The sequence below is a fragment of the Anopheles maculipalpis genome, chromosome 3RL (genome assembly GCF_943734695.1).
Source record: "Anopheles maculipalpis chromosome 3RL, idAnoMacuDA_375_x, whole genome shotgun sequence".
NCBI lineage: Eukaryota > Metazoa > Arthropoda > Insecta > Diptera > Culicidae > Anopheles > Anopheles maculipalpis.
The window spans coordinates 35,370,798-35,395,459 of NC_064872.1; the positions used below are offsets into that span (position 1 = coordinate 35,370,798).

At 44.3% G+C, this 24,662-nt stretch overlaps 2 protein-coding genes across 3 annotated transcripts in view; both read right to left on the reverse strand.

Moving 5' to 3' along the window:
- LOC126565618 (profilin) overlaps positions 1-24,662 on the reverse strand; it is a 460,520-nt gene that overhangs the window by 21,936 nt on the left and 413,922 nt on the right. The gene's annotated exons all lie outside the window — the stretch shown is intronic.
- Positions 1-24,662, reverse strand: part of LOC126563739 (protein outspread) — a 197,440-nt gene that overhangs the window by 20,095 nt on the left and 152,683 nt on the right. The window contains exon 6 of one of the 2 annotated variants that reach the window (XM_050220437.1): positions 5,181-5,234. In XM_050220437.1, the coding sequence (XP_050076394.1) occupies positions 5,181-5,234 (54 nt within the window). Of the gene's footprint in view, positions 1-5,180; positions 5,235-11,777; positions 11,922-24,662 lie in introns of both variants that reach the window. The other variant, XM_050220436.1, reaches the window with a different exon arrangement.

Here is a 24,662-nt window from a genome sequence, read left to right on the forward strand (position 1 = left end):
TTAAAATAGCATAAATAATAAACATTAAAATTAGACCTCATAGGTCAGGCTAAATTATCTCAAACAGAAAGCTCAGAACATCTAAACATCGTTAAAATATGATGTCATTGGTTTGCTCAATCATCCTTCACTTGAAACTCTTACCCGCAAAGAGATCTCATCGTTCCTTGAGGGTAAGATCGCTAGTGTCATCTACTTGATCTTTCGACGATAAAATCTATGGGAAATGGATATTCAAAGAGACTGGATTGCGAGACGCAGTCAAGCACCTACTTCGATCCACCAACCAACGATCCGGTTGATTTTCGTCGAGAAGCGAAACCTGCCCGGGATTAATAAATTTTCTCGCCAACCGATTGCCAACCGATTCGCATCTAATAGTCGAATAGTGGTGCGCACCCACGTTTATCCCTTCTGCATTGCCAGAAGTCTAGAGGGTCCCCGGGAGGCTGTGTAGTGCATATGCAATTTTGCGATAATGATCGCACACACAACGGCGATGTTTGGCGGGGGAAATGGAGTGTGTGTGTGTGTGTGTGTGCGCGCGAGGAAGGCCCCAGTGGGATTAAGCGCAATGCTTCTGGTGCGCTACGGCCGCGAAGGTTGATGCACCGATCGTACAACTTCCACCGTTCCTGATGTGAAGCACGCAGACGTAGCGCGGCGTGATTTATAGGGACTAGAACTCTGCCCGGAGGTTGACCCGCAGACCGCCGGTTTGACCGCCACTCGTCGTCGTCGTCGTCGTCGTCGTGTGCACAAGGCGCACATGGGTTGTACATTTAAATTAGTGTTTGTTTGTTGTTTATTCTTTCCCTTCATTTACTGTCCACCTACCCGGACGCTTCCTCCTCCTTTAGCCGCCCCGCTCCGACTGTTGCTCAGAGATGAAGTTTATCCTCCTCCACCGGGTCGATCCGATTCCAGGACCATAAATATTAATTGAAGTGTGCCCAATGATGCGAGAATATGATCGCAACGATACCAATTAAGCGTGGAGCCGGCGAAGGATTGCCGGTGTTGCTTCCATTGCAACTCGGTTCCGCACTCCATACTCCCGTGTTCTGATCACTCGTTTTCCAGAATGTCATCATAGCTTGTCGTTGACACAGAGGGCGCTTAACAGTGTTCCCGGGCAACGGCGTGGCTGAGGAATGGTGCCTAGCTGCGCGGGGTGTGGGTTTAAATTGGTACCCACCTTTCTGGTACGACACGGCAAGAAAAGGGAACTGCATTCTTACGCTCCAGAAGAATGCACATGCACCCCACATCCCGTAGGCTGCACACCACACAAATTTGCATTTTTATGAATTGACTTTTAATTGGCATCGACTGTGGATCGGAGTGCTTTATTTCTTTTTTTTCCAATTGAAAATAAAGCATTCGCTCAGTCAGTAAACTAAAACGGGAGTCTAATTTTCGGTTGCACGCAGACCACCTGCAATGCATGTAAGAGCAAGACGTTGGGTTGTCCATTTTGTGCGGCTACCGTGTCGGAAACCCCTCTAAGTACGGACTGTAACCCGTAACCGTTTGTTCGACGGATAAGTGTCACGTTGACAATTAGACGTCGGACGTTGGAGACGGCTTCGTTTTGACAGCGAACCGAACGCCGCACCAATTGAGCGCCGTGCCACGGCGAGATGCCCAAGGGTAGGACGAAACACGGTGATGTAATAATAATAATGCGTCAGGTTAGATCAACTGCACCGTTCGTTGTGGCTGTCAGGTTTGCTTTGGATGGAAGCGGCGCCAATTTGTGCCTAAGTGCCATCGTGTTTACTTTAGCGTGTTTCATGATCCTCGTTCTCGGACTCGTTAGAAGTGGAGCACGAACGAAGGCGCCCGATTGGGGGAAGGATAGTAAAGTGGCCACACACACGCGTAAAGGGAACTGGCCATTTTCATGATTGCTTATTGCCTTTTTCGCTCGCCAAGCTGGATGGCGCTCGTAAGCGCTTAGCAAGAAGAAATAAATGTGAACTATGGATTCGATAATGTTTATTGAAGTACCTTCCACACGGCAAGTCGGTTCGATTCTAGTCCGATCGGGGGGGCGTTTATGAGCATCCTTGAAAGGTCAGGAATCGAATGCGATCGATGGTCAATCAAGGGATTAGCTTGCAGAAAGCCGTAAACCAGGTACCATGTAAAATGCCGAACCTCCAATCACCCAATCCCTCTGTTCCAGCTGCCTTTTTGACGGGAATGGAATGCAAACATGTCTGCAGCCACACAGGAAAAGCCAAGTCCCACATGCGGCATTTGCTCACACACCCAGGAAACATTGGCGATTAAAACTGGCGGTGAGGCCGGCAAACCAAGCGTTGTTGCAACAATGTTGTTGTCGCACAGGGATCGTTCGCTACCCAAGCGGATATGGGGTTGGAACGTTGCACGAACATGCACATTCCCAAACGGCAGCGCAACTGACCCGGAGCCGGGTCAAGTCGCGGCTTACAACAAGCGAACCCGCCATAAACATGTACGGGAAATGATTCGCCATTAAGGTGCTACATAACTTTGCGCGTCATCTTGGTCGTGTTGGTTTTATTTCACGCTGTTTAAAGTGCACGACGTGTGTCGTCCTTGCTGGTTTTGCTCACTGCGGGAGAAACTGCAGTGGACGCTGTTGGATTAGGTGGCAAAGTATCGGTTAATCGGTTGACTTAATCGAAATCAAAGTAGATTATTTTTCTATCATCCATTATCGTGTCTATCGGAATTACGATCAAGATCATCATTATTAGCTTCAGAAACTATTTAGAGGCTTGATGCTTCATCAAAGCATAAGTATTCTAAATGTGAGATGAGTAATTCTCAACATATCGTGCATAGCCTTTACCAGCCGAGATGGATGAGCGCATTTGAGGACACTTTAATTGCATGGCCATCATATCATCCACTGTAGCAAATTAGCCGCAAATAACCTATCAGACACCATTATCTCTCGGTGTTAATTTGAAGCTTTCTCATTTTTAATTCCTCACAAGGCTCGTACACAACGCAAAGTGCATAAAGAACTCAATAAAACCTTTCACTATCGATTGATGGTAAACAAATTGTAGTACTCGAACAGCCAAACACGTTTCTTCAGTTGTGCAGCCAAGAGCCAAGCTTTTAAGCCGTATTGGATCGCATCATAAATCAAACCATGCTGATCCAAGGCCACAAGACACAACAACAACATACGATGTCCAACAGATCGACAGCAAGCTGCACGACTGGGCAACACTCTACGCTCGAGTGACACAACACACGTTCTGTGAAAGTTATTAATCATCCACTAATCCTGCGCTATTGCATCGGTGGTGTTGCATCGATCGCATCAGGTTCTCGTGGTCGGGGCTAATGCACCTTGCGGTACAAGGTACATACACACACACGCACACACCTTCCTTTAAATTCACGCGCCACACCCGAACGAACGATCGGTCGATTGATCGAACGATCGATCGGTGTCACACCTGCGTAATGATTGCGGTGATGCAGTTTCGGTGTGGTGGAGCTATTGGTAGATTTTTAAAAATAGCACCACCCTCCATCGCTTGGCAAACATGTACCAAGGGCAGGAGCTTTGATTTTAATTGAATAATGAACCGTCCAGGGTGCTGGTTCTGGTCAGTCGGCTGTCAATTCGTTCGGGGCGGCACTATCTCATTATCACATTCGTCATCTCAACCGTCGGTTGCGGTTAAGGTTGGAGATCGATTATTGACCAGTGCGGATGATGGAGAGGGAAGGTATCACCATCCTTCTGTTGTATCATTTGTCATCGTGTGGTTGACCTCTCCCGTACGGGAAGAGTATGTTTTATGTTGATTTCCTTCCCATATCTCTTTATCCGTGTCTTTAGCTTTCTGCAGTCTTACCGCTGCACAGCAATTAATGAGCGAATGGGAAATTGTACATTTCTTTTTTTTCCATTTTAATTTGTACGCTTGTTTGTTTACCAAAATAAGTGATCATGGTCACGGTACCAAACAACCAATAGCAACAAAATAAACTCGCTTAAATAATTCCCTCGTCAGTTCCATTCGCTAGCATTCGATTCGAGTTTCTGTTAGAAATATGACGTGTCGGGTAGGGTGGTTCCGTGCTGTTGTGTGGAAGGAAGAAGCGGTGCATATTTTACCATTTGCACACCGAAATCACGACATTGCCTGCCACCGTCACCATTACCTTCTGCCACCGAGCGAAGGAATGGTGACCGCATTCGGTTCGCCGCGCAACGGGATGATGACGGTGAACTGCACCGCGGCTAAGTATGTGATTAGCGTCCGTAAAGTATTGGATTAAAATAATAAACGGGTGAATATATTGTGCAATTAAAAGTGAATGAGCCAGCGAGTGCATACGGGGCTGTGGATGCAATTGGCCGCTCATCGAATACAGCGGTGAATTCATTTGCCGTTGCGGATGTATGTACTTGTATCTGTTTTTGTTGTTGTTTAGTTTTTTCATTCCATCGGGCTCTTGGTAAAGGAGACTCTGGGCGTCGTCGTATCTTTAACAAGAGGCAAAAAAGCGGACCCATCGTGTGTTGTTAGGTCTTTGGCTTTGGACACACACACACCCACAAGTACTGTAAATGTGAGGTTCGGTGAACAGGTTGTGGCAGCGAGTTCAGATCATTAGCCTTAGCTGTAACCGGGTCTAATACACACCAACGGCACTTGTGGGATACGTTTTCTAACACGCAGCCCTCATTTGTTGGGTGATCGGAAAAATCGGTAGCATTAGGCAAAACACTGCTGCTGCTGCTGCCGCTGCTACCATGAACACATCCGCTCCATTCCGGACGTACGGTGTGGCGCAATGCTTTTTGGCGCGAACCGCTCATTTGCTGCTAACGGTTGCGCGTTCAGGCAATCAGCAAGCGCAGAAATTACGCAAAAAAAGAAGGGAAAATTAAACAGGACTCGCAGCGGGTGATGCTTATTTACTTCTGGTACCTCAGTGAGCTGATAGATATCGATGTCGAATGGCAACAGGATAAATAGTGTGCAATATTTCAACACTAATGATTTGGCCTAATCTTTTCAGCTTAAATGCTTGTGTGGTTGAAATATTTCATTACAAGCATGTCGAGGACGAAGAAATAGCTAAACATGGTGTATTAAATTAAATAACTAGCTCAGGTGTTTACGTACTGTGCGTCATTAATGATCGACATTTACCTGTACCGGATTCGATGTGCGAATCGATGCCAGAATCAATGTCTTCGGGCTCACCTATAAGTAGAAGAAAAAGACGAAAATTAGAGGACATCCTGATCGACTTCTATCTATGCCTTTATTTCAATGTAAACTGTTGAATCAATGTAAACCTATTCATTGTCACTAACTGCCCGAAGGAAATCGAAATTAGTAATTCTCTTTGGCAAGATCATCCGCAATAAGTTCATTTTAATACAAAAAAAGAAAAGAAAAGAAATCGCCCATTAGGCAAAGGAAAAGCGCATCGAGGATTTTGCTTTAAGTCTTTCCGACCAACCGAATCAGCTGACATTTACATAAGCATACATAATTCTAGCAATCGCTTCCATTTTCCCACCGGTGCTCGCGATAAACTGTGCACGATTGACTCACGGCGATTAACGCGTGAGAAAACCACCGAATTATAGTGCGACACACACACACACACGTGGTGATTAATTCGTTGCCTCTACGTTAATTCGCTGACAACGCGTCTGACAAACCCCTTCTTGAGACGAAAAGAGACAAGTGTGTCTGCAAAAGTTGTGATGGTAGTACTACGAGCGTAAAAAAAACAAACCCCGAGCTCGAATAATGACAAAGCAGGAAAGGGAAAAGGTTTTCCAAAATTGGATTCCCCCGCAGGCACTCCCCCCCCCCCCAGACGGGTGCTGCGGGATAATGCGACAATGTAAGAAAACCGAAAACATCGTTTCGGAAGCTATTAATCACCGAAATTGTGTGTCCCCAAAATGTGCGCACAAACATCCGAATCAAGCGTGGTTTCAGTGTCGGGGTGCGCTGCAGTTAAACAGCCGGACCACCGAACTGGAGAGCCTGGCGGAAACATAAAAGTGCTTTCCTTTCTGCTGAAGGTGGGTAACGGGTGCGGGGTCCTGAACGCGAACCTAACCGGCACGATAAGTAATCGAACACGATCCGAACGAAACAACGGTGGGCAAAATGGTAACGAGCAGACATCACGAGCGGAGTGGATCGTTTCCGTTGGTAAGCATTAAAGACGTCCGTTGTTCATCTACAATGGGGAGAGTGGGGTACGGTTGGAGTAGTATTTGGGGTGAATGAATGGAGGGATCGACGGGTAAAATAAAATCGTTTTCCAGCGTCCGTTTTTTTTTTTTCGTTGGAGAATTTCGAATGAAGCATTAACATGAATGAATGTCAACTTGAGCTGACCGGTAGTTAATCGAAAGGGAAAACGTCGACAATCGACCGCAGCCAAATTCGGTGTCGATCATGACCGTATTGAGCCTTCCGCATGTTCCCGGCTGAAGTGTGTGTGTGTGTGTGCGTGCGTGTGTGGTACGCATATTAAGATAAGACTCCGCCAACTTCCTCCAAACACCTTACACGGAACGGACCATAGCTTCAAACAGGGTGGTGACTTTCTTCTCGCCGGTCGGTCGGTCTTTCAGTTTGTTAATTAAAGTTCCCGTTTGGGATCGCTGCTTGCTCCCCTTTTTCGTATGGTTGCCGTTTTTTTTTCGTCGTTCGCTTAAAACGTGCGTGAGTGTGATGACGATCGACGGCAGTAGGTTCGTTCATAAACACAGGAAGCGACAAAGTTCCAGCGGGCGTAGTAAATGCAGAAAAGCCATGAAATGAAAGTGAAATCGTTTATCGATCAACGCTCCCACCTCGCCGTGATGGGCAGGTTGGTGTTGGTGTGCAAATTACAACACCGCGACAACGGTTTCGCATGAAACGATTGTGTGGTGCAAAAATGTGGGAAAGGTGTAGCGAAAGACGAAAGACTTCAACGAAGCGGTTCAAGGCTATGGATGGCGGCAAGCGACGAACCTTTTGAAATTGCTGCTATTGATTAGGTGATGACAACCAAAGGAAGTTGGCTTATTTGTTTTCTTTAACAAATAAAAAAAATTGGTAATTGAAATTGTTGTATACTGGTTCTACCTCAACAGTATCAGTGTAAGTATAATAAAAGAAATATTTTCGAAAACTATTTCACAATCACAGACCCTCTCGACTTAATGCAAACGTGCGATTTTACTCCGAATGAAGAAATCAACCATTACCAACTCGTCAGCTTCGTGATCACTATCTAGATCACGCACCGCGATTGGATTGAGAGGAAGGACTTGCCTTTCTGCTCTCCGCCAGATATCCCATTTCTTCGTGATGCGCTTGCAAAACTCCACTACACGACAAGCAAATCCACGTTCGGCAATCGTAAAGTCGTGCGGAGTACTTTGCAGAAATGATCACCACCGCCGTATGGTGGTGGTAAGGATGTAACAAAAGGTCAAGGGTGCTCTGCACTCCAATTCCCTTCGTTTCCGCTCGCTGGTAGTACCAGCTGCTGGTTCTTATCAGCGATCCTCATCGGCGTTCAATCAAACCGAGCTGTTGTGTAGCTGTCATCGGGTTCTGCACGGCCCTGGCAGGGATGAAGGAGCAGAGGGTCCCAAAGGATGGAAGCCGATCTGACCGCAGGATGGATCACATTTCGTCGATTGACGGTGCGATTTCTTGATGTGGATCTATTAATTTAACATACAGCCATGTACTGTGTGCAAGCGGTCCCTATCCAATAGCCGTTGGAGAGCTGACTGATCGAGCCGTGGGATAATCGCCGGCTGTGTGGTATGCCGCGTGATGCAAGAAGTTTAAATGCGAAATGTAACGCACGATCGGTTACCGATTGCCGTGGCGAGTACATGGCTGAGCGTGTGTGTGTGAAACGAATATGATTTTATGTCTTTATTTACGCCCGTCGGACAATTTGGTCGTGAATCGGGGAATGGGTAAGGAGGGCTTTAAGGTATCAGGGCTTTAACTCACTTTAAGGAGCTTACGTCTTACGATTTTAATGATCCCGTAAAATTGTCATTATGCGTGAGCATATTAAATGAGCCTACAGAAAAACAAATGAAACTAAATCACCTTTTTGGACCGCAACAGAGTCGTGCTGCAGTTTGTGAAATCTACTAAAAAGTTATGAAGTTATGAAGAAAGTCATAAAAAGGGTTTTTCAACGTCTATTAGAGCACTACCGACAAGCGAACGGATGTAACGCTAATTAAGGGCTCACTTTCTATCCGGTATCCGGAGCGACCATAATCGACGACCTTTGGCGAACGATAAGCGTTCCCGTGCTTTGCGCACAAAAAGCAGTGATATAAACACATAAAACTCATCTTTTTAAATTACCGTCATTACGCAGTGCGTACGGCAAACAACGCACAGTGTGCGCGGCGCATAATTTATGATGTTTTGAGAGCGAGTTTTCCTTGCACACTTTGCCTGTGCGTGTGACACTGTTGTCACTATGAATGCTCCCGATCAATCACAGCAGAGCGCGAGATTGGCGATCATCAGCGATGTTAATCGAAAATGATTAACTATCGTCCCGCGGTTCGGTTGAATGTCACGTAGGCATGAAAGTTTTCCACTTGCCAGTATTATTTATAAAATTCATTAATTTTAATTAAACTTTATGTGTAATTATTCTTTGCTTTAGATGGGACGGAACCGAAGCAGCTAATCGGATAGCACGAATCTCGCCTGAAGGATATCGCGAAGAACGTTACGATCAACGATCGTTACATCGTCTTAAGCGCCACTGGTTGAAAGTGGCAATACGCGACAAACTACGGGGTGGATACACGACGAGTCCCCCGGGATTGGAACATAACATTTTATTAGTACGATCGCGCATGTCCCCCGGAGCGGCGTGCCGTAGCATCACCATACGATTGATGTCTACGCGTCACATTGTGCGTGCATATATATATGTGTGTGTGTGTGGAGATTTTTACAAGGATCTAGAAATTATCGTGCATAGAGCAAACCAACAACCAACGTAGAAAGGAAAACTCATTCATCTTCATCCTAGTTGTGCAGAACACCATCAGTAGACGGGCGCTGAAATTGTCTTCGGGGGTAAACGTGGCGTGGCTATGGTATCGTCGTCATTCGGAAAGGATCACACCGTCCACCACTGTTGGCTAGGCCAAAGCCGTGACGCTGCGCTAACGAAGCAAAACAACTGCTACTTCTCGAGGCTCAAATTAAACCTCACACGCAAAGAGGTATTAAGTTTTGATCGGAGCTGCAGTTGTTTTTTTGCTTACGGTGCCGCGATACGCGCTGATGATCGGATCTGTTTAATTGAAAGAATGTTACCGAAGTGCGCGCCCCGCCCGTTAATGTGTGGAGAAAAGGCGTCAGGTAAAGTCGAGCAGCGTTGCAACGGAAGGAATGGTTGGAAACGCAAAAAGGTACAACACGGCACAATTGCTTACGCAGAAGTAGTTTTTGATTGGGACTGATGAAGAACTGTTTTGCTCTACACATTGGAATTAGCGCAGGCTAGATAAGATGTGAAAGATATGGGTACATGCTTTACAAAAACAAACCTTTTAGCAAATGCTTTTCGTGTTAAATTTCACTTTCAACTCAGGCTTATGCTCTGCACAGTATCACACCATAACAACCGGAACGATTAGTAGGCCTTTCCATTCCTCCGTCCGTGTTTTGCTTCGGTCCCAATGTATAATCTTTTAAATCCGTTTCATAATTTTATTTGATAACCTTGAATTACACTGACCGGCACCTTGAACCTTTGCGTGATCTTTGCCGCAACCGTGACGCACTTGTTGCGCCGCGTGCAACAGCGGTGCAGCAGCAGCTTCAATGGTACAGACGGGTGAACGAATGCGACACACAAAGAAATGACAGTGTGCAGTAAATCGATCGACTTTTTGCATGCTGGTGGATACACGGATAGAGGTAGCATAGCAGTGGGGGCAGCGTAAAAAAAAAGGATCTTGGGAGGAATCATGACAAATTTAAATTAATTTCACCACACACAGAGTGCACCGTGAGCCTGGGGAATGTAATTTCATGCCGATAATCAAGTGCAAATGTGCATTGGATATAGTGGTTGTGTTTGAATAAATTGTTTGTGAGTGTGTTTGTACGTGTTAGCGAAGATGGAGGGGAAAGATTATATTTAAGTTGTGGCAAATAAGGTATGATTACGAGTAGTAATTGAAGTCTTGCGGTAGTTACAATACGGAAGAGTGTTCCTGTATTTTGCGATGCTTCAAGGTTATACGGTATATTTAATTGAAATCGTGTTTTCACGATGTTAAAAACATGTTTTTACGACGTTTTAAACTCATCTATTTGTGAGTATATTTTTTCCATTTTTAGGAAGAAAAAAATCCTAAAATATCTTTTATATTTCGTCAATGGCCAACGAATGGGATGATAAGGTGACAAAGGTCTTTAAGCTGCCCGTCTGCTGCCTGGTCTTCACACGGCAGGGCGGGGGTTCAAATCCCATCCACACCATCCCCCGTAATGACATCCACATGTAACCACATGTTTTTTTGTTTATTTTATAAATACTTTAGGCTAACCACCTAGCATCTACGAGTCTAGTAAGCCATTCGATTTCCGTCTTGACTTTTGAAGTTCCTTAAGCCAAATAGAAGAATTTCTCTAAGACCTGGAGACTCATGAAATATGCCAAGTCTCTCCAAAATAAAATAAGTTATAGCGACTTATTTTAGCATTGTAAAAGCACATCAAACATCATTTACATCCAATGCCAATCGTCACAATGATGAGGTATTTGAAGTAACAAACGAATTACTGATCCTGAATCCTAGGTCTTCTTCTTCTTGACTTAACGACCACTAATGTCATGCCGACCATCGAACTGGCTTACTAGACTTGCCGATACCACATAGTTGGATAGTTAGTAATCACTTCGGGGTGACGGTCTGGATGGGATTTGAACCCCGGTCTTACCGTTTGAAGACCGGCGCCGCTGTCGGCTATACCATCGAACCGCTCCTAAGTTCCTAGGTCTAAAGGCTTAAAAAGCGAGGTCGAGCAGATAAAGTCGAGAATTTGGAGATGATTCTTAAAATATATATTTTTTTATTTGTTGTTGCATAATCGTTGAACGTATATGAAGTAATTTGATTTAAATTATCTAGCTCAGTAGGTTGCTGCAAATCCACAACACTAATGACTTGTAAACATGTTTAAAATAATATTTTTAACATTACTAAAGGTAATATTCTAGCTTGCTGCGAAATAAAAGATGAGTTATTGACACCTATGCTTACTATAATAGAAAATATTAGTAAGGACATGGCCAGTTATGATAATGCCCGTTTGTATGATATAAAACTTACGAAGTACATCCAATGAGCAATGTGCTGCACACATGCGAGCACAGTTGGAAAAAACCCCCGATATAATTTACACAAATCTATAATAAATGGTATCTCAAAAATACTTCGAGCGTGCTGAACAGGAGTTTCAGTTCAAGTAATTTAAGCTAATTTTATTTGCCAGAAACGATAAAAAATCATGATAGACTATCGAACATATTTATAATTTCTTAAGAAAAAGCTCTGTGAAAAAAAAGAGAATGGTAGACAATTAGCAATTCATCCATGCCATTTTGTGTTTAGAAAAATTAAAATTCAGAAATTCCATAACATGATGAGTAATAACTATTCAAAACAAAGCCCACTTCTTGTGAAACCGAAGCTAGTAAGGAGATGCAAAACTCACCTGAATCACTAACGTCGACCGATGAGCGATGGCGGGTCCGGAGTCGCGTCTGGGCTTTGCCGCTATCGAGCTGCAGTGTCAGCTTGTCTCGTGCAGGGGGTGTGTTGCTCTTGGCCGAAATAGCCGACTGTGCCTCGCTGTACACTGTGCATCCGCAAAACCATGGCGATGGATGGTGCAGGGTTTGATGAGCAATGGGGGACAAGGGCAATGTTGGAGATTGGGAGTATAGCGTGCATACCGTTTCACCATGCATACATACACACGTGCACACACACACAAACACACGTAAATAGGAAAAGATGGCAAGCGAAAACAACATGCAGAAATATGCGCAAGCATAACATTGGAATTTATTTTTGATAAGAAAGGAATGCAAGCGAGGATGCAGTGCGCAGACAAACATTGATGGTGTATTGGGAAAGGTGCATTGAAGTGAGGGAGAAAGGTGTGAGGAGTAGAAAAAGAAAAAAAAAAACGAGAAAGAAAAATAAAACTTTAACATATGCAGCAAGTCATAGATTTGTGATTGTTCTATTTTACACATTGTAGTAGAGCTGTGGGTGCTTATATGGTACGACAGAATTTAATCATGTGCAGTAAAGAGCAAACCACCCGCGGTGTAGAAGAAAGATAATGCGACACAGTGCAGAAGTTCCTGCCAATAACTAAACCGACCGAAATTCCTATCGTTTCTTTTATTGAGCTGTTATAAACGATCGGCTGATCGGGCGAAACGCTTTCCCGGCCAGCCAGCAACGACCGATCTGGCGGAACGATCGTTATCAACTTTGTAGAGCAGCACGGCCAGCATCCGTAACCAGATCACCTGCAGTATTGCAAACGCCATGACGCCTTTCTCGATATTACCCAGACCAAGTGGGTGAGAGAGAGAAATAGAAGCAGCCGTTTTAATGTGCCACCATCGTAAAACAGAGTGTACACCGAGGGGCGCACAGTTGGCTACATAATTAACGCCCCGAACGGTGTGAAGATAAGACAGTAGGTGAGAAATAAAAAAAAACACACACACAGCAAAACAACAAGTACGCCAACGACCAACGACCCTGTCACTATTGCAACTGCCACCGGATGCAGCGTAAAGCTGCACCTTCATTTGCCGACCGGCACCATTTATGGATCTGATTGAAAATGTCGTATTTTATTTCATAACTGAAACCTTTCAACACTTTAACACGTTGCACCATAATCATAGAACGGTGAGATGGGCGATGGCCACAGCAATTCGAACTAGCGCTATCGAACGGCGGTTAGTAGCGAACAAAGTGGCCGAGGTAGTTGGAATGAATTTATTTTCTAAATTGTTACCACATTTTTAAAGTGATGGTTTCGTTTTATTCTAATTGCAGGTAATGATAACAACGGCTGGTGTAATCACTCTGCGCTCGGCCTGTGACAGTTGCATCCTGTGTGCGCTGGCGGTGACTTAGAATGCAGCGCGACGTAATTGCAGCGTAAAAGATGTGATAAGGTGTGACCGTAAATTAGGTGCACTTTGTAGTGTGGTATTGTTTGAAATGAGTGGTGTTGGTAGATTATAAGATGGCGGGATAATTTGATGTGTGTGCATGGAAGAGATCAATGTCAGCGAGCGTGCTTGTTGGTCAAGGATCGAAGATGACGCTTTACTTCTATTTCAAAATGGTGTTTTCTCTGCCACCGCTAAGAACTCTGGTAAGTAGATGTTGGAAATAGAGATGGAAGAAGGTCCCCGTCAGGAACGAGAGTATCTGCATTCTCTATCGAAGAGGTCTTAATGTTAGAGTTGAAGAAATTATGATCAACTCGGGAGACAAGCGAGACGAGCACAATTTCTTGCAAAGCCAATGGCGGAATGCACATAGAATTGACTCACACGAAAGTATCGGACAATTATGCACCCTCTAGATGCATCAAGTCGGACCGATCCCCTTCGCCCTTTCCCCCCGGATCGTTCCCGACAACCTCAAAAGGGGCTTTGTTCGGTGCAATTATCATACAATTGATAAATGAGCGTTACAATCGAATGCAACACGGCGTCCTACCAGTGTGGTTTTTTGCCTAGAATTGCCCGATGCTTTCTGCACTGATGCAATGCTGTAGTAATGCATCCGCCCTGAGTTTGTGGAGGCCGGGGCTGGAAGCGGCAATGTATATTGCCTCCGGTCGGAACGTGTGGCACAATAACGATGTTGGCAGCAACAATGTTGCACTTGTAAGTCTAGTAGAGATACACACCCATGCAACAGCAACAACGTACAAAAAAAAAAAACATAAAAATTCGAATAAAAGAAGAATCGATCGTATAATAGCGAAATACACTTACAGACACACAGGAAATAAAACTTGGCAGAAAAGCCAATCGCAATCGTCGGATGGGCGAGCTGGTTTTGGGGTTAAAATACGAGAGAGCTCCCAAGGGAAACACAGCACGCGCGCACAGTAGGTGATTATTGGCGTTGGGGCGACGCTGTAAATTATAATTACACGCGAAACTTATCAAACTGTAGCCCGGCATATCTTGCCGGGGTTAAGGTCTGTACAAGGTTTGAGGATGGAAATCTCTCTTTCTTTCCAGACCGGGTGTGACCTCTGCTCATTGATAAATCTTGTGCACTGCAACAATGTATGCTGGCCCAGGCACGGCAAATGAATGAAATGAGACAACAGAAAACAAGCAAACCAACCAGCAACAACCCATCCTATCCGAAATGCCAATGTTATGGATACACGGGAGACAACACGAAAAATGGTTGTAATTAATAAGGATTTTATATTGTTTCGCCAACACCCCCCTGCCCAGTGCTGGGTCGTCACTCCCCAACAAGCACGACGAAATCAATTTATTGACCCGTGCTTAGCAATTGTAGCGCGCCCGATAAACCGCGTTCGCGAAGGTTACAATTTATCGCCCGATCGTACGATGGAAGGCAACGGCGACGAAGGTGATGATGCTTGAAAGGAATTATTTTTAACCAAACCCGAAAGCATCGAGAATATGTATTTGTTTTTGCCATTTATATCGTGCGCGATTGACTCTACGAAGGATGGAAAACATGAAGAAAATGGGAAGCAGAATTCTCTTCTCCAGCAACCAATATTTCGCGCGCGATGACCGAAAATTGATCAACAAAAAAATCTTTAAAAGTTAACAAAAAAAAAAAAAAAAACATGGCATTAGAAGCCGAAGGTGGGTTATAAAATAAGATAAGACTATTGAAATCCTCTTTCTGCTGAGACAAGGTACACAAGGATGGTAACATAAAAAAAAACTGCACTAAACTCCAATATCAAATATTGTATCCTAACGTACGATCCCAAATCCATACCCAGCAGTAGGAAGAAAGAGAGAGAGAGAGCGCGAGAGTCCGATACCGACGAACCTTCTTGCTGGGCCTTACTTGCCAGCCAGACAACGTGTCTGTCCGGTATCGATTTATCTTCCCTTTTCGAACCCTTTTCTCCTTCCCGTGCGCTCTCCATCGCCACCGTCCAAAACCCCCGGGACTGTAACACTAATCAGCTTCAAAACCTTTGACTGCGCGAATAAATAAACTGTGCGGCCGGATCGCAGCAGCGTACAACGGTTTGGTTCGCCGTGGGGGGGTTTTTCGGGTCGGACGCTCGAGTTGGTTGCGAGTGCAGCAAAACCCCACCCTTCCTCAATCCCATCCCACTCCGTGCATTCCGGTGCATGGGGTTTTGCGTTCCGGAAGACTGTTCGTCGCCAGCTGGGCCTGTCTGTCCGATGCCGGACCGGTGGGTTGGGGAAGGTGCATCGAAAACCGGGCGCGACAAGTTTTCACTTTCATAATTCGTGAAACTACATGTGGTGGAGAAATCCAAGGAGAGGAAGGGTCGCCGTCACACAACTCGCGGGTCATTGACCCTTTCGGTACGTTGCATTGCGTTGTGCCGAAGGACTCCCTGATGGCGGTGTTAGACCCCTGTTTCCACAGTCCCGTGTGTAGAAAATGCGTCGTACATGTCTCGTGTTATGTGCTGTTTTTTTTTTTGGACATCACCATTTTTCGCTTGCATCTTGGGCCACGATGCCACGACTTCCTTCGTGTGGTGTTTCACGGGCAGGTTTTTCTTCGAACTTCAAAGCAGGTTCACCGGGCGGACTAGGCTTCATTAAAAGCTAATTTATCATCTTTGTTGGACCGTACCGCGGGGGACAGAGTGGCTAAGGTCGGTGGTAGTGTTAAAGATGTCATGCACTTTCGGGAGAGAACACACGCTTCCGCGAAATGCATCACGCGGCAACACTACACTGCATGGTGCAACCCATGGAAACATCTTGTTGGCAGTTTTCCAAAACTGTGTCGTGTGTTTCCTTTTCTCTTAAACATTCCTTCGTGGAACATCATCATCGTTCCACGTGCTACTGCATTGCAGGCACATGTTTTCGTTCAACCTCCAACAAAATAAGATGATTTTGAAAGCGAAGTACAAATCAAATATAATAAAAGGGACAGCTGTAATACAAGACCGATTCAAAAAGGAAGTATTAACGTCCATTGGACGTTGGAGGAAGTATCCATTGGAGAAATGATTGACTTTGGAAAACTACGTTGGTGAACTCAATGCATATTAAATTTTGTTCGAGAAGTCTGGTACAAAAATATTGCCACACCTCGTTGGACAGAGTTTTTGGACATTTTACTGAGCTGAACGTTGATACTTTTCAGACCCTTCTGGATCTTAACGATCAATTGGCTCTATGATTTTGACGACGGTCCTAGTATATCGGTCGGTACGGTGGTAATGGCGACAGCGGCACCAGTTTTCACATGGCAGAATTTTGGATGATTTAGATGCTCGTTAAATACCAAAAGGAAGAAGATTTTGACGAACTTTCATAGATTATATAAATAGTATGCTTGTATAGGCTGTGGCGCACTGCCAAATCAAGTCGGATGGAAACGGAAGGAATCGTTCATTGGGTTAAGATTGGTTTGCGAATATTACCATTTTGATAGCTTCTCCATGAAGAGTTCTATGCAAAGATATGAGACATCATCATCATCATATTTATTACTTGTCATACAATGATATTTTACTTTATACAAAAAATACTAAATATTCTAAGCTCTATGTTCAATGAAGCATTCAGAATATCGCTTATATGGCTACCTGCTCGTTGCAGGATCCCCGGCACTCCTTGGCCAACCGAGGTGCCTCCGATGGAAGTATTTTTTAGAGGTCGATTCCCCCTCACGAGTTTCTTAGTACCTCGCAACGGCGCAAGTGTATGGCCCGCTGGCAGAGCATGTGGGATGAGGACGAACTCGGGAGATTCCTGCACTCCATCTCACCACAGGTTTCCCTGCGTCGCTATATTCTGGGGCTCCCGGTAGATCGTGCGCGTTTATTCGCATGATGTCGAGACTTATGTCGAACCATTATGCGATGAACGCACATCTTCAACGTCTAGGTAGCGCCGACTCCAAGGTTTGTAGCTGTAGCAACGGATACAACGATATTGACCACATCCTCTGGTCATGTGTGGTGCTCGATGCGGCTAGACCCGGACTTTTAGTAGCCGTTCGGGCATCAAGAAGATCCTCGGCGGTGCCGATGCGCGATATCCTGGGACAGAAGGACTACGAATAAGCGTAGATTTTGTTTGGGGGTTCGGCCCCAGAATCGATAAAAGTCGGTTTAGGATATCTAAGTTCGTAACTGGAGACCTTGTCGTTGGCGGAATGTCTGGGATCGATTCTGCAGTAACCTTACAAGATTATTGTGGCTGTCAGCTCGCCAGCGACAACATTAGATCACTGAACCAATTGAATTATGTTTGGACGACGTGTATTTGTGACTGGCGGCTTTACTGTTGGCGGTATGCGTGAGTTAGATGCTACTGTAGCTTTACAAAGTTGTAGTGGCTTTCGGACGGACGGATCGTGCATTCTGCCGATGGTGGGACCACCAGCCACAACATTCAAATGCTATATGGTGTGGCGAACACCACAGATTATCCTCAATAAAGTTGGGTTTCTTGGGAGCCAGTTGATAGTGTCCACGGCACGTTACTCTAAAGAGGCGCCAACCCCTTAGCAGACATAGAGAGGACAACTTTAGAACCATACCTGGCAGCAACAACATCCACAAGACTTGTTGCTATCCGAAATCTTGGTGGTAACCAGAAAACGGAAACTTGTTTTACGAGGTTTTTTTCCCCAGAAGACAGAAGATTTTTTTTCAAAACTCGAAGCTCTTGTACGCATTTGTTATAATCAATCTTATTTTATCAACTTTTTTCGTTGATAAAACTCATAGTATAGACAAAACTTTGATTTGATATTCATTCACTCCTTAAAAATCGATACCCCTGTAAAATTGGTCTGTACATTACAGACTTGTTACAATCGATTAAGATCAGTTTGGTTGAATCGGTAAAACACAGGACCAACGATTGTGATATCCTGCAATTAAAACCTGCAGTGATAAATTAAAGATGTAATTATTTAATGATTGGAACAAGGATTAGAATTGCAGGTAGAATTGCTCTCGAGGAATAGAATTGCTCTCGATCGTAATAAACAAGTGATTTATAATTCACCTTGTAAAATCAAAATCGTCTTTAAGAAATGAATAGCTTTTTTACTAAGATTCTTGATCCAAAAAAACACAAAATACGAAAATGGATACAATTTTGTGTATTTTGATTTTATTTCTTTTAATTAATACTTCCAAATTCGTATCGATCTAGATTAAATGACTATCAACAAGATACGCTTGCCCGTGTTTGATTAGATTCCCATCTATGGAAACAGAGATTAATTAAGAGACGCAAAATCATTCCTGCGATCGAACGTGCTACGAAATCTCCTTTCACAGTTACACCTGCACTGTGATAGCGAATGTAAAAGGAGTCAAGGAGTGCTCAGGTTTGGAACTGGTGTCGCGCCACCAATTCCTAGTGCCGTAAATGGATCGACGAAGGGAGCCACTACCATGCGAGCATCGTACCACTGGCTCGTAGGGACAAACGGAGCAGTCAACCGTCCCCGACCGGACGATCCGTCATAATGAAAACCGGTCATCCTTCGGCACTGCTGCGGGCTGCTTCAAATTCCATCGAAAACAAAAGTTCCTCCTGCACGGCCGTTACGGAGGACCAGCGCATTATGCTAGAAGGGGCCTGATAATCGACTCCGTGGTAATTGCGCCCGAGTCCAGCCAAATCAAGCGCCAGTTGTTGGTTGCCGTTGGTTCAAGGTTTTTTTAATTGCGCACATTGGCACAGTTCCAACGACAAGAGAGAGGGAGAGAGTAGGAGCGACTTAAAATCTGGCCCGAAAGATAGCTACTAGCGAGGCGCGCGGGCAAATAGCAGACGCATTTTTGCAGTTGTGCCTGCAAAAAGATACACATGCTATGTGATACGCGGCTGATTCTTTTTGTTTCTTTTAAGCCCATACAACATAAGCCGAACAAGCTGCAACAAGCATGATAATTTTTGGGGCCAGACAAAACCTGGCGGTGTGAAGAAGACAAGGTGTTGCAAAAGGCGAACAAGTGAACCGAACACCTGCAAACGGGTCGGAATTTCTTGCCAAGTGGCTGTGCCTGAGTGGTGGCGGCATTGACGCATTGCGAAAGTCATGTCGATGGATGTGAAGGGATTCTTGAGTTGTTAATTTTTTTTCTTGTTTAGCTTATTGAACTAAAGTGCAGCCCTTGAACGGGACACACTGGTCCATCTGTGTTATTAATAAATAATTCACTATCTTTTCCACAATCGGTGGAGTTTATAGCATTTTTATTGGAGGGTTTTTTATCGCTTATGTGTGTTCCAGACTCAAAACTCTGCCATTGCCATTTACTTGGTTGGAGTAATCTTAATGGTTTATACTGGACTTGTGAAGGACTGTCCAGCCTGATGCGCAATCAAAAGATCGCCGCGTATTAATGTCAGCATCATTGGAAAAAGGTATTTTTTGTAGTTGGCGTGATTGGCTCGAATAAACTTCACTTTCAATGGTAACTGTAGCATAAATTTAAAACCGATAATTTAATAGTGAAAATCGAATTACCGGTTTCTTCTCTTTTTGCAGAAATTTCGTATCTAGCATAAGATCGATCATCACCCCCAATGGTGGCAGAAAGATTGTTAAAATGGCATGTTACCGTGGATTTTTACAGCGAAAATTTATATTCCAACAAAAGTTATCCGCCATACAATTCGTGGAAAAAGCATATAAAAAACTCCCATAAAAAGATGCATCATGAAAAAAACAAGTGAATACGTTGCGTGCTGCAAATGCATCGATCGTACGAACGATCGAGCAAAATTTATTTGCGAATGATTGCAAATTTTCTAACTTCGAAGAGCCAATCCCCGCCAATCCACGCTGTGAGGAACTAAAGGAGAATTATGTTTTACTAATTCAAACGTTTTTTTGCACTCCTTCTTTTTTGTGTCCACCCTGAATGAATGTTAAGCAACACGAGCGATCGAATTCTAACCATGTTCTAACCACGAATTTATCGATTCCATTCCCCCTAAAACGTATCGATGAGCGTTTTTGGAGATGATTTATGTCGTCTGCATGTTGCATTATTCAGTGAACTGTAGGATTGCGTATGTTTCTTCCCTCTGCCGAAAATGCACGTAAGATGCATTCTGGTATGGCGTTGTAGCAAAGAAACGCACAAACGAAAAGATATTGAGATATCAAACCGAGCGAGAGTGATGCTGATGAGCGGGTATTTTGGGAGGGCTAATAATGCTCAATCCCGACCGCGATCACGGCATGCATTTACAATCAGGCCGGCGAGCGGATAGGCTCGTTAGCAACGTGGAACGTTCGGCAGCTGGTTGCATTATTCATGTTTCGTTGCAGTAAGTGAGCATTTTTTTTCAATTCCTATTTCGGTGCAATCCTTTACTTCGATAAGATTAAGTCCTGCACACTAGGGTTGATGGACAGGAAGGAGGGATATGTAGAAGAAAAGAAGGGCAAATGTCTGAATAAATTGCCAGAAGAATGTGTCAACAGTGAAGGTGAGTATAATTGGGGAAATATCTTCACGAGAATGTGGCAAATAGCAATGATGGATCGATTTGTAATTCTGAAGAAAAGAAACGCCTTTTCCCAAAAGCTTTCGCTATTGGACAAAATTATTGGAAAAATTATGAAATTCTTATTTTTTCATGAAATGACAAGAGCAAACCTTTACGTTTGCAAATGCTTTTCAAGCTGAATAGCGTTTTCTTACACACAAAGTTACTTTGAACTCTGGTGCATATCATGTACCATTGCGACATTATGATTTGCCTCCCAAATGAACAATCCTTCAGCGACCTACCCTTGACGACAGCCGAGCCGATGTATGTACGGATACTGTGCTACTCTTTGACCTCAGCAGACTGCTGCTCGTAGCTATTTCACCGGGTGCAGCTCATAAATTGTCCGCGTGCCACGAAACCACTGTGCCATGCCATCGGCAGCAGCAAAAACAGTGTTCAAATTACCTAATAGCTTGGCGAGTTCTTCCCTACAAACTCGCCAAAAGCAAGAGCCCCCATCCGTGTACCACGCTTGGGGCAAGAATGCTTCATGCTCCAAAAACCTGCCCGTACGGCGACCGAACGTGTCGCCGCCGCAACCGCCACCGCGGAGACGAATGAACCGAACGATCGTAGCGCACCCATGTGGTGACATGTTGGGGGTAGCAGGGTTTTTGGGATCAGATTTTGCATTTCTGGCTAAAGCGAGTCATGATTTATTGGCAGAGACTCGGTGAGTTTGTAGCGTGATTTATGGCGCGTGTGTGGTTGCTATTAAATCATGCTAAATGCTTTCATTATCGATTCACCGGGTAAGCAGCGGTTGAAGAAGGTTGACTTAAGGATGAAAGATGCACATATCCCATTTCGACTGCATGTGCAACCGTTTATGCGACGTTAGGCCACACATCATTTAGAATAGTCCGCGTTTGTGATAAATATCTGATTCGTTGTTTATCTCGATCGCTTAACATGGCTACCAGGCCTAGCGGATGGAAATTTAATACAACAAGACTGCTCGAAATTTACACTTGGAGAGTAACAAATTGTTCCCCGCTTATACTTAACCAAAATGTGTTGCCACTTTGTATGGTCTTGCCCAAATGCTCCTTACGTATGCGGTTAGAAACGCAACGAATTACTTACCTACAGAGAAAAAGAAAATGAAAAGAAATAAAACATTAATAAAGAAAAAGAACACAACGTTAACAATATTGCACCTGCGTAAGGCAAATTTTGTAAACGAGAGGTAGCGAGAGAGAGAGCGAGAGAGAGAGAGAGAAAAAAAGTATGCAGTCAGAAGTCAAAATGGTCTGTTGTTTTGCGTCTCTTGGAAGCCTTCCTCCAATTCCTTGCCTTTTGATAGATGCATATCTTGCACACAATTAAGGCACACCGCGTCCAGGGCGTTCTTGTGGCGTGCGGCCAACCACTGCGGGAGGTTTGCTTCGCTTGGCAGAGCAAATTCAAGGTCAGTCGGAGCATTTTTACGCACTTCACAACCACCCAGCCCGAAATGCAGCCTTGGGCCATAATGAGAGGCGACCCTCCCGCAAACCACACCAGAGACGACAAAGCAAGATTAGATAAATGGTGATCACGATTAGGCAATTTCGTTTCGCATCTTGTTTTTGGATTGTGGTTTTGAATCTGCACCACAGCACAGGAGAGCGTGGCGATGGTGGTTTGGCATTATTTTGCAGGTCTAGAGATTTATGCAGTGCACTGTACGAGCGCGATCAGTGATGTTGTAATCGAACCGAGGGTTTGGTAGATAATTTCGAAGCGTTTAAAAAGTGATTGATGATATGGAGGATAATTTTTGGTAAAACCTTAAATGGACTGTTTATGTGCGAGAGAAAGAGAGATAATAAGCAATGTGAGCATTGCTGCACCTTAAAGTACTAGTTGAATAACTAATTGGCAAAATGCTCACGGCGATTAGATTAATCTTTCGGTTTTCAGAGTGATTAGAAAAAATAATATATTGGAAAATCAATTTTTGTTCTCAGAACATTTAAATAAATTATTTGCAAAAGCATTGATGATGGGTTGTCTATATCGATTATGTTTTGATACTCGGCGTAACCTTCGACACTCGCCTCTCCTTTATTCCTCACTCTAACAGGGTTGAGAAGGAAGCAAACAACCAGTTGAACCTGTTCCGGATGCTCGGAACCGGCAAAGCTCGGGCTTCCCGTATAACACAAAACCGCATCATTAACGCCTGGCTCCCAAACTACTCTACGGCATCGAGATTGTTTCACGCGAACGAGCAACCTTCGAGAAGAGAGTAGCACCTATTTACCACACAGCCATGCGCTATGCCACTGGTGCATTTGTCACCAGTCCGATCAACTCCCTCCTCTGCGAAAGCGGCCTCCTCCCTATGGAACATCACCAACCGACTAGTGGAAGCTGCAGCTCGGATCATTGAAAAAGGACTCGACGCAACTGCACTCATCACAAGAGCAAACGCAGAACTACAGACACTCACCGACAGTTGTGGGTGATCATCCACCAACCACTGATCATCTAATCCACCCGCCGGGGATTGGCGGGTGGGGCTTTACAGACGGCTCCGTTCATCTGGACTCAGCCGGCTGTGGGATCCACTCCACCACGGACAACTGCGCCATCAAACTTCCTAATCACACTACCGTTTTTTCTGCCGAAGCAATAGCAACTCAACTAGCCGCCGACGAAGGACTACAGACTGACCGACGGAACGTCATCTTCAGCGATAGTGCCAGTGTTCTGGAACACGGCACCTCCAAAGACCCCCACATCCAGCTCCTAGACTCCATACCTGCATCCCCGACAATCGTTTTCTGTTGGATTCCGGGTCATTCCGGAATCAACGGAAACGAGAAAGCCGAACAAACTGACCAACGGCGGTCGGCTCCGTCCTGACGAACCATACAACACCCTTTCACGCCGTGATGCCATCCGCTTCACCAACACCATCATCTCCCAACACTGGAACTCCACATGGCACAACGTAGACCTCAGCAACAAACTCCGTCCTATCAAGCACAACACCTCTTCATGGGAAGATAGCAAATCCAGCCACATCCAACGAGTCCTTTCCCGCCTTCGTATAGGTCATATCCGCCTTACGTACTCCTACCTCCTAGAAAAATCCAGTCCTCCACTCTGCAGTTTCTGTGGTATTGACATCACCGTCCGCCACATCCTCACCGATTGCCATACAAAGAAATTTAAGCTATAGTTCAAACTTATACGATACCATATGCCATAATATTTTCCATAGTTTTATATACAATAGTTTTCCATAATATTTAAACCACATATGCCATAGTTTTGTATTAGATTAAATCATCCTTTTTTTATACAGTAGAGAGGCAAATGTGGTCTCTAAGACTCAAAGCCTATAGAGGCTTTGAGTGTAAAATAAACGAAAACGAACGAAAAACGAACGGATAAACGAAAAAAATTTTTTTATTTATAATTAATAATGACGGTCCAGTGCCGTATTGTCAACCGAAAAAAAAAATGTTTTGATAAAAAACAATCCACAAATGAACTGTGCGCAGATTTTGTACATTGGAATAGGAACAATTCGAGAATCAGTAAGGAGCTAGCAATCACGATACGATGCCGTTAGAGATTTGCTTTTGTTTTCCTTTTAGTTCTTATATGAAAATGCAAGGCACTGCCAGCGAACTGCGATATATGACAACATAAATTAGTTTTTTTATGAGATCTTGGTTCTTAATATTGGTTAAACCTTGCAATTATTTTAAACCAATTATTTATGAGGCGCACTTTAGTACAATTCATTAAACATTTTATAAGATTTTGTTATATAAATCATTGCAAAACAAAAATCTTCACAA